Source organism: Tachysurus fulvidraco, chromosome 1 (genome assembly GCF_022655615.1).
Source record: "Tachysurus fulvidraco isolate hzauxx_2018 chromosome 1, HZAU_PFXX_2.0, whole genome shotgun sequence".
In the NCBI taxonomy this organism is placed as follows: Eukaryota; Metazoa; Chordata; class Actinopteri; order Siluriformes; family Bagridae; genus Tachysurus; species Tachysurus fulvidraco.
This window is the reverse complement of record NC_062518.1, coordinates 22,092,131-22,104,112: the sequence shown is the minus strand read 5'-3', so window position 1 is coordinate 22,104,112 and position 11,982 is coordinate 22,092,131. Positions and strand designations below refer to the sequence as shown.

Below are 11,982 nucleotides of genomic sequence, written 5' to 3'. Positions count from 1 at the left end.
TGTGGCCTGTTGCCAGAAATGACTTTAAAAATGTAAAACCTTAATGAGATGAATAAGAAATGACAGATTCCACATGTGAGAATGTAATGTCAAGATGCAGTAAGTCAAGAATCTGTCAGCAACACTGGTGACATGATGCTGAGGGGTGGAGCTTCATCAACCTTTAAAATGCCAATGTAGAGTAGAGAAAGACATCAGTCATCATGTTCACTGTTATATTCATGTGTCTGTGGGTTTCATTAGGTAAGTAAACGTCGATCTTTATAGAAAGAAAAAGTGTTAATGACTGATTAGCCTGTGTGATGTAAGAAAAATCAGAATATGAGTCTTAGTTATGTAGCTCAAAAAGAAAAACATTATGTTCTTTTTTCTCTGACAGGTGACTCCATGGCAGATAAAATAGAGCCACTTTTCATTCATAAAGCTGTAGATGAAGGTGATAATATTACTCTGTCCTACAGCTACAAAAACAGTGGTTCAGTAAATAACCTGCAGTGGTACAAACATATTCCAAAATCTAAACCTGAGTTCCTTTTTTTCATCACTCCAACTGGATTTAAAAGTGACCCAATGCCACCACGTCTGTCTGCTGAAGTTGATGATAAAAATAAACAAGTGGATCTGATCATCTCCTTTGCTGCTGTATCAGACTCTGCTCTATACTACTGTGCTCTGCAGCCCACAGTGACAGGAAATCCACCTGCACTGTACAAAAACTAACACCCAGTTTTGTTGTATTTCATGTCAAAGCAAATAATCAAAACTAGTAAGTGAATGTTCCTCCTCATATAACTTACATTTTATAGAACGTGTGTGCTGTTGCCAGGCAGTTCTTATCTATCTATCTATCTATCTATCTATCTATCTATATATATATATATATATATATATATATATATATATATATATATATATATATATAATCACTGATTCTTGAGATAAGGGACAAAACATGTCCCCCATTTAAATGTTACAATTTGCCTTAAAAAGCAATAAATTGTTACATTTAAAAAGGCTTTAAGAGTTGGATATGAAAGACTTGTGTATGTTTAGACCCTTAGTTTTGTATATATGTATGTTATTTCATAGTAATTTTATAAAATACCGGCACTGTACTATGAAAGCCCATGCAAATGAACTTGTCCTCTGTAGAGGTCACAGTATCAAATTGCAAAAAAAGTGTTTTAAAATGCCCAAAATGCACAAATATGAACATGAGGTTAATTGCATGGCTTAATAAAATATCACAAAATACTTAAAGTGAACATTACATTATTTTATACATTAACAACAGCCTTTCAAAATCTGTCATCAATTCATGTCATCTCCGTCAGATATTTTTCAAATTCGATATAAATCAGGCATATTTTGGTCAGCTTTAATCCTGAGGACCCCCTTTGAATTTTGTCTGTTGATGGATGCAGCAGTCCAACACATGGCCTCATAAGTTTTACATTTTTTTTTAAATAATCAGTAAACAAGTTGAAATCCCTGTGGTCACAGCTTTTATGTGTCAACACTTTCTTCAAAATAGGGATGATCTTAATCAAGAATTTTGAAATAAAAGTTGGTATTTTGGTTTAGCTTAGTGGCACTTGACCACTGAGGAAAATCAAAATGGCTACCATTTATTAGACATGATTAAGTTGAAAAAACATGTTGTTTTGTCAACTCCGTCAGACGTCAACTCTGTCAGATTTTGTCTGACAGTGTTGACATGTAAGCTGACGGAGTGGAAAAGTGCTCCCAAATACTTATTAAGTAATGTTCAGAGGAGCAGCAGACTGATGTAAGGGCCAGAAAGAGCTGTCCATTGGCCATTCTCCCATCGAGTTGGGAGAAGCAGGGGATTCGGTCGATGAAATGGAAGAGGAGCCATTGAAAGGTCCTGAGGGTGCTATTGTTGATATAACTATCAACAGTATTGAGACAGGGGATTAGCTGGCAGTGGTGTATGATCATCACTGGTGGTTAGGAAAGTCAATTGATGTAGATATAGGACACCAAGACGTGAAAGTTGAGTTTATGCATCCTTGTGGCCCTACTGCCAATTTTCACCCAAAACATGGGAGGAGGGATGTCTGTTTCTGTCCATTGAAAGATGTTCTTTTGAAACTGACAGGGACAGCTTGTCTCCTCCAAGCAGGCCAGACCAGGGAGTTCCTGATGTTATGGACTTCATAGAGCGTAGACATGTTCAACACCTCTTCTCCAATGCCCAAGTCCCACAGGTTAGACAAACTGTTATATAAATATCTAATGCTTGGCTCTACACCGAAGGCAGTAATAACAGGATAAACCTCTCTATATATTTACTTACTTGTTGAGATAAATTTAAGTAAATCATTTATCTTACCTGTCTGAATCCCTGTGTTAAAGTATAGATGGAATTACAACAGACATTTCAACCAATTTAGATTTACAGAAACACTGACATTATGAGTCTGATTGTTCACTTTTAATTTTTTCAGTGAGCCTTTGGAAATGCATGGGGAGAATTCTGGATCCTGTTACACTTAAACATTTGTAAACTATTAACACTGTAGCGTCTGTAGCACCCTAAATTTCAACATCTACACCTCAATTAACCAATGAGCAACCCAGTTTTACACACACCTGGCTCCAGAATGTCTGGAACCTACACAAAGACCAGATAACCCCATGTGGCCATAAACGACTCATAGGGGCCCTAAACCAGAACACACACACACACACACACTCACACAATGAGACATTCCTTTTACTAATAAAACCCGAAGATAAGGTACTCTAAGGTTCTCATTCTTATAACCCTTTTTGTATTGTGTTCTTCTTTTAAGGCTTGCCTGACTTAAAATTATTTGCTCCTTAATTTCCTGACAAGGGTGTATTTTATTCATGTGTCAGAAAACAACATTGTATTTTAAAATAAGTTATACTTTGATTAATGATCTATGTATGTAATGTACCCCTGCCTTCATACCGTCATTACCCTTCATGTTTAGTATCCAAATGACCACAAAATTATCGGTTACTCATTTTTCAAGCACTGGTGTATTTTATTTGAGCACGAAAGGCGCCATACCGTCTTAATACACCCTGGATCAAACTTTAAAGTCATCTAAAAGTTTGATAGCTAAACCACGCCCACAGACACCTGAAACAAAGGGAGTTTTTCCCTCCAAAACCTTGACCGAAGTATTGGGCATCTCCCCAAAGATGGGTGGAGTTCGCGACCTTTAAATTGTCACAAACACCACTAATCCGTGGTCAGACTTCAGGAACAGCTTCAAGACGACTCCATCTTCCTTCAAAGAAGTTCCAGCAAGCTTCACTTCCAAGAATGACAACTGCTCTGATCTTCAGGAGAACTTGGAAGAACGTCTGACCCCACCCTAACTTTTCAGAGATTTCTCTGAGCATCCGGACTCTCGTTCAGTAAGCCAATGCAAGTAACCGTTTCCTTTACCAACCAATTTAGATGCATAATTTTAAGTAGGAATCTTTCATTGAATCTTAAGGTGAATTTAAGTTTCTGTGACGATTTCCCAGTTAGGGTGTGATTAATTTTTGAGTCTAAGCTTGCCATTCCTTTCCTTCCTTTCTCTAGTTTCTTCTTTCCAATCTCTTCCTCCCTTTCCCCAATTTTAATTTCTTTTGTTTTATTTTATTTTCATTTTCGTTTTCCCTATTTCTTTTGTTTGTTTGTGTAGTTAGTTTTATGTTGTGTTTGTCTCATTCATTAAATGTCATAATTTTGAGCCACAGGTGATTTGTCTCTGAGTATCGCTCACAAATTAAGGTACCTGCAACATCAGGTCTGAACTACATGCTCTATTAAGTTAATTCAATTTAAATTACGGTATAGAGTAAAAAGGGAGTGAACCTAGGCCGGGAAGATACCTCCTTCATGGAATTAATAAAGTTACACGGCCTGTTCGGTGGACGAACAGACCAAATAAGTGTAGCGTTAATTCCAGTACCGTTAATTTCAACTTAGGTTAAAATATTTAGAAGTCACTATAACACGTTACTTATAAATATTTACCTTGCTTCGCGAGCCAAAATCGCTACAACATTATTACATACTTTTCTTAGTTAGATCTCAGCTTATTGTGTCCTCTTTCAAATCCGTTGTTAGATTTACAGTGTAGTTCGAATATACATGAGCAATAGAGGAGCTCCAGATACATTTGCTTTTTTCTTTTGATACCAGGAACATTTTGACATTTTCATGTGTGCCTTAAAGATCCTGTCACCAGGTACTCTTTGTTTGAAGTTTGATACCCTTTCCCTTGATACTCTCTCTCTTTTCCATGATAAAACGGTAAATATCTTTAATCAGTTTAATTCTTGATTAGTTTTTTCAACACCGTCAATTGTGTGTCAACACCGTTAGTTGTGTCAACACCTTAAGATGGAGATTTTTTATTTTTATAAAAAAAAAATGTATGTTTCTTTTGTTCAATTGAGTGTTCATACATTAAAACACCAACTTATCTACATGCATCAGGGTCTTGTGTGCACAAAACCATTGATTGTATATATTAAAAATGAAAAAATCAGTAAACTAAATGAAGTTCATTTAAAATGGCTAATTCCAAACAATGTAAAATAATATTAAAAGTGCATACAATACAATTTATCACTTAACCTTGCTAAGGCACAACATTTCTACACACTTAAAGACTTTACAGTGTTGTTGAATTGATCAAACACACAAAAAAACATATTTTCATGTGTCAGATGGAGTTGACAAATGTCAACTTACTATGTGAGTAAATGTACATTTTTATAAAAAGTGGTTGAATAAAAGACCTGTTCCTTTTCATGGTATGATAGCTGAGACCCTTGTTTATGAAGATATCCTAGATATCCTGTTCAGATTAATGTAGGTTGGTTTGTCACTTTTCAAAAGTACATTTGTCCCACTGATCTCAAGAATCAGTGATAAATATAGTGCAGGTGTCTCTAAGTTCTGTAAGACAGTTTTTCTTGGTCTGTTTTTCTCTTTTCAGATTCAGCGAGGGCTTCGTAAACAGGCTTTATTACAAGCTGTGATCTGCAACAGCAACAGATCTTTACTACCTGTTAGTCAGTGAATTACACCTGTGTGCAAATGACCTTTCTCTTTGTAGAATCTGTTAACATTGTCTGTTAAAATGTCAAATTTAATTTAACCTTCAGGAGAGACAAGCCATGTCAACACACAGAATTAATACAGTAATTTACTATTTGAAAACAACATGCTAATCATGCTACACAGATGCCTTTCCAAACAGTTCAAATACTGAACCTTGCATGACAGGACCTTCCCAAAGACAGAGAAGAATTCAAAAAGGGTCAAGTTGTCCACAGTCTTGTCCAGGTTTTTGATGATCAGTTTTCCTACGCAGCTGTTCCTCTGAGCCGGATCTCACAGAGACAACAGGATGAGCATGGGCCGATCCATAAGGGGTTCAAAACTAAGTTTAATAGAGAAACTACACACATATTTTCCTCCTATGCAAATTAGGAGTGCCGAGTCTACTTGACCTTGTCTGTTTTGACTGCTTACAAAAAATTAACTATATATGATAGCCATTTTTTTTACCTTTTTAGTCTAACTTGTTTCCAACATATTAACATATATTTTGCACAAAAAATTGTATATTTGGTAAAATAAACCATATTTTATATACAAAAATTTTTTGAATTATTTTCACTATAGAGGCACAAATGTTGATGTACAATTACAGGCTGGTATATTTCCAAGGCAGGAGATTGTTTTGAAACCATTTTGACCATTTTTAAGCGCATTTGCTTTAGTAAGTGTGCATGGTAAAGTCTTTGTACACAGGCCCCTCCTGAGCCTGGGTTTACATGCAGGTACTGTGGCACAGTGGTTTTTCCAACCGATATAGCGGTTATACCTCACAAAAATGGAGAAGCTCTTCAAAGATTTCTTCCAGAAAGCCACACTGGACTGTGACTAAAGAGACAGCTGTTGTGTATCGTTTGAAACCAAAGTCAACACTTCACCCAACACCAGCACCTGACCTTGTTAATGCTTTGGAAGCTGAATGGTTCAAGCTAATGCCAAAATGCATAAAGAAGCTAAAGGTCACATGCAAAGTAAAACACAAGGAACACATCACAAATAAATGAGCACTAGGCTGCAGACGCTCTCTCCACTGGTGGCCAATATACACTAGAGGTGATGATGTACGCAATCCTGCAGATGGCAGTAAATGACATGAAAAGAGCCTAGATGTGAACTTGACTGGACCTGGACACAACAGAAACATGTGAAGCGTAACAGTAACCATGAACATTAAACCTGAACAAAGCTTTAGCACATATACCTGGTGTATGGAGTGCAGTCAGACTGAAACACTGGAATTACCAGAGAAATTAAAATAGAATGGAGCTATAAAATGATTTCATTACAACAATATAATTTGTAGATTATAAATGTTTGTTTGTACTTTATAGAAATAAGACATAGCTATAGGAGCTCCATATATATATATATATATATATATATATATATATATATATATATATATATATATATATATATATATATTCTTTTAGAACACGTGTGTGTGTAAATTTACATAATGTGACACATCCTGCACTCTCATTGGTTAAAAAAGAGGGAAGCTGCAGTTGAGGCTTTGTACACAAGAAGTGATCAGATACTTCACTGAAAACAGAGTAGAAAGAAACTTGACATTTACAATAATATAAAAAGGACATTTATAGAAGAATAGAGGAAAGTAAAGCATGATGGTTTTCTGTACGGTTCTGTTTTTTACCATGTTCATAGGTAATCTTATTTTATTTCTCTAAATGTTTTATAAATAATAAAATGTTTTCTTGTGTAAATGTTTTAAATTATATTATGATTCTAATATTCTGAACTAAATGTCCTCTTCAGGTGAGAGCACACAGGACAGCATTACTCCAACATCTTCTGCTGTCTATGGTAAAGAGGAGCAAGCAGTTACACTCTCCTGTTTTTATCAATACACTGTTTCTATGAACAATATACAGTGGTTTCGACAATATTCCAATTCAGCACCAGATTTCCTTTTTCTATTGATGGAATCAGGAGCAAATCAGACAGGTGATACTCCTCATCCACATTTGTCTGCTAAAGTTCATAAGAGTGTGAAGCGCGTGGATTTGGAGATCTCTTCAGCTTCACTATCAGACTCTGCACTGTACTACTGCGCCTTGCAGCCCACAGTAACAGGAAAGACAAGTTCACTGTACAAAAACCTATACAGAGCTCAAAGAAAGTGTTGAAGATTAACAATAGGAAGAAAAGACTGAAGTCATGTAGAAATTTAGTATTCTGATTATTGATCCAAAGGGAATATAACCATATATGAATATGTTAATTGAATTGAATAGATAAAACATTATAAGTGAATACATACACAGATACAAATACTAGGTATGTGGCTGTTTTGCATGAATGGGATATTTTTAACAGATTTTTTAACTCTGTCGTCTTGTTGAGTAGTCGAAGAGGTGATTTCAAGTCTCTGAGAATACAACTGTGGGCCTCTAACTTTAAAGGAAAATAGAAGCCATTACCTTTCACACACTTTGTCATTATTACAGCTACAGGATTATAATAACATTACTACTGGACTATTGGAAGACACAAAAAAGAAACATTTTATAATATGAGTCTTGTTGCACTCTTCTACTGCACATATTCATCTTACACTTATGAGTACACAGAATTCAGGGCTGTGTTCCAAATGGCACAATGTACAAGCAGCACTGAATGCTCTAAAGAAGGTTGTAAGTAGAAGAAGCTTTATGTGGATTAAGAAAAAAAAATATTTGAATGGAATATAAATACTTTTGTGTTTAAGTTCTGCTAGCAAAAATGAGTACAATGTACAGCTGTGTGGTTCTCAAAGTTCTTTGAGCCAATGCATGCTCTTCTTGGCCTGAAGATCAGCCCTGCAACACTAAACAGTCTTTCACAGGCTGCTGAGGCAGGGAGTGCCATATTAAGTGATAGCTGGCACACAGCTGGGAAGGACTTCAGTACCTCTACTGTCTCTCCTGGGCACCCCAGGTACGCATCCAACTGCTGGGTCGTTTCAAGAATGTTGGTCTTCTTCAGGGAGGAAAAGAAGTTCATCAGAATAAAGAAATTCATACAAATTTAAAACAACATGAAGATGAGAAAATGATGACAGAATATTTTTTTGGGTGAACTATCCCTTTAAAGCTGTTTTAGGACCACAAGCAGCTGCTGGCATGACTGAAAATTAGAAGTAAAATCATTTTCAACAGCATTTGGCTAATAGTTGGGCCTATTACCTCCTTACAAGGACCCATAGGGCCCCATACAGTGCACTCTCTTACACAGACAGGATCATGACTATTTTTAGTACATAACTTGTCAACCAGCTGTAGATTATAGCTTTGCACAATTAGCTTACAAATATTGCAAAAAGTAACAATATAAGCTCAGATAACATTTGATTAAAGTAACATTTGATTTCTAATCTCATACCGAGCCACCAAACTAATATATGGTACCATACTAATATGTGGTATTGGTATATGGTATGTGGACATTTCTGTATCTGTACAGTCCATTGCACCTTAACATGTTACATAATATTACATGCATATAATACTTATATATATATATATATATATATATATATATATATATATATATATATATATATATATATATATATATATACATACATATATGTATGGTTATATATGTCTAGCAGTACACTGTGTGTACTGACTATGTATGAACACATTGCACCCTTTCCACATTTTCCACATTTGCACATTTCAATGATACTGAGCATTTTGCACATTTTTTTCTAACCTGTCTGTAAACTGTTCTATTTATGTTTATGTTATGTTACTACTGTATGTAAATGGTTCTGCAATGTCTGGAGCTCAATGTCTGGAGCTCGCTCCCACGAATTTCACTCACCAAGGCACATGTGCCGTGGTGATGTGACAATAAAGGTGACTTGACTTGCCTTGACTTGATTTGTGTCATGTGCAGGTGCGTTGGGTCATGTACAAACCAATAGGGTGTCAGAATATGTTTATACTTCTCATCCAATCACAATCACATTCACTCTATCTGTATGGCGTGATTTATCTTGATAGGGTTTTTTTTTGAATGAGGGGGGTCACAGATTTCGGTGTAACACCGGAATGAAAACAAGCTGAAATGAAATAGTAGTAATGAGGCTATTTTTAAAATGTAAGGAGTAGAAAGTACAGATAATTGCGTGAAAATGTAAGGAGAGGAAGTAAAAAGTATGCTAAAAATAATTACTCCATTAAAGTATAGATACTCAAAATTTCTACTTAAGTAAGGTAACAAAGTATTTGTACTTTGTTACTTGACACCTCTGGATAAATCCAACACATTTTCAGTTTTTCTGTACTGTATAAATAATTTCTCAAATTACCAAATATGGTAAACAAATTCCCCTTAAAAAGCCCTGAAACCTGCTCAACAATACACAATGAAATAAATATGCTCTAGAATTACAATAATAATTTTATTAAGAAATGCATTAAAAGTACAACTAAGCATCTAAAAACACAAGACTGATTCTTGAGGTAGATGAGCTACAACAGCAGAAGTCCACATCAGGATGTGAGATTGTTTTGTATTTCACATGTATTACACATACAGTACTTGCCAGAAATTCCTACAGCTACTTTAATGTTGCTGTGGGTCGAATAGTTCTGTGTTTTATTGGTGACTCAGTTAACTGTCACTGATACTGTGAAGTGATGATCTGTACAAAGTTACACTACAGCAGTGTCACTTCCTGGGTGTGGCATTCTAGAGACATGTAAAGTTCAGCACATACAGCACTATTATACAGAAGCGTCACAGAGTTGTGTTTAGAAATGGCTCAACTATACAACTTACTGTACATAGTGAGATACACACCACTGATCCTCACTCTAGTTACAGGTAATCAGTGAATCAACTGTTTATTAATATAAGGAATTGTCATCAGTTACTTAATTAATTAATGACCATGATTGTATTCATATATTGATTTTACAGCTCACTAATTTGTTTATTTTATTTCTTTATGTTCTTCTTTACACCAGGCAGTTTTGCAGATAAAATTGAGCCGACAGATAAAGATGCCAACATTGTGGTTAAAGAAACAGACACTGTTACTCTAAAATGTTCATATGAGTCAAGCAGTGAATTTATTTATATTTACTGGTACAAACAATATCCTAACAGCGCACCACAGATTTTACTGTATAAAGGTGCAAGGTTAAGATCTGACCATAGCACTCCTGATGATCATCGATTAGGGGCAGAAACAAGCAGAGACTCTACTGAACTTACTATCAGAGGTCTAAAGCTCTCAGATTCTGCACTTTATCATTGTGCTCTTAGAGTAGCAGCACAGTGATACAGAGTCGGTGAAAGGCTGTACAAAAACTTCCACATGGTATATATGAAGTTTCTAAAACCACAACAAAGACTCTTCCTTTACCAACCTGTTATCAGTTTACCACAGACATCAGTTTCCTGCAGAGATATGAGAGAAAACACCAACTTGCAAGCTATACTACGTTCATGGGAAACATAAAGAGCATCCTGTGCAGCTGGAGCAATGTATGGTATAGAGACTGCATTCTGTCTCAGAGCACAAGGCCGTACAGCAGATAGTGAAAACTACATGAAACATCCACAGGGTCATTCTTACCTTAAGGATAGCTAGCTACTGCATTACATCAACACAATAGACATATTGGAAAAAGAACAGATTTCATTTTAAATCATCTGTAACTCATCCCAAGTTTTCATTATTTTTGTTACAGCTGTTATAATGTTGCACACATTACAAATGGTGTAATTGTAAATACACACAGTAGTACACAACATCTATAGTGGTTGAGTTGAGTCAGTTAAAATAAGTGTGTGTGTTAAGGTCTTTCTCTTTTCTCCACTAGATGACAAAGTGAATTGTCTTATTGTGGGCCAAGCACTTAGACCCTGCTCACATTCCCACAGATTTACTGTAGAGCTCTTTGATTATGAATACTGTGAATATTGCACAATAAAAAAATAAACTGTATAAAGGCTATACATACAATTTCTTAATAATGTGTAATAATGTGTAGTCTGTGTGGTATTAAAGAAAAGAGTGTGATTTTTTAACATGTTCTGGCTCAACTGTGTGTAAGTTTAAAACATGCTCTCTTCTCCGACAGGTGACTCCATGGCAGATTCAATAAAGCCACTTTTCACTCATAAATTTGAAGATAAAGGTGATGTTATTTTGTCCTGTAGATACACATTTAACAGTGTTTTAGGAAGCAACAACCTACCGTGGTACAGACAATATCCAAAATCTAAACCAGAGTTCCTTCTTTGGATTCATATCATTACTACCAGAGATGATATGTGGCGATGGCTGGAAAAGTTTTTTTCTGGTAAAAAGTGTTTAGAGTTTACAGCTGGCTTTAGCGATGATTGTGGAGAAATAAGCTGACCAGGTGCTGTTTAGAGCAGTTCTGTACCTAAGTAGGTGTTCAGTGTAAGATATAAATTTCCAAAATAGATGCCTAAGGGCTTACACAATCACTTACATGTTCTGAAGCTCAGCAGTGAACCAGAGAGCGGTGCAGGAAGAAAAAGATACCAGACTTATCTAGGTGGGAACATGTTCTTATAAAGCTTGAGAAATGACAAGGTTATAGCTGGACAGGATCTCAGAGGAGTGGGAAAGTTTATAAGACTTAAGTATAGAAAATCATAAATAGAGGAAGAGAAAGATATTGGTTCAATCCCTTTCAGATTTGGATATGAAGGTTTTTTGTTTCATTATTTTGTAGAGGAATAGTGAAGCTGAAATTACATAATGGATATAAACATGAACAAATATCATACCCCTTGGTTATTTTATGTCGAATTACACATTAACAAGCATTCAACGGAAGATGTAGAAGTTAGATCACTTGTTTATT

The 11,982-nt window shown here is 35.6% G+C and overlaps 1 gene segment (V, D, J or C); it reads left to right on the top strand.

Moving 5' to 3' along the window:
• The first annotated feature begins 201 nt into the window (after positions 1 to 201).
• On the top strand, positions 202 to 720 carry LOC113649286. The segment is given in 2 exon segments: positions 202 to 243; positions 380 to 720. Coding segments are annotated over 2 exon segments (381 nt in total).
• The last annotated feature ends 11,262 nt before the right edge of the window (positions 721 to 11,982 follow it).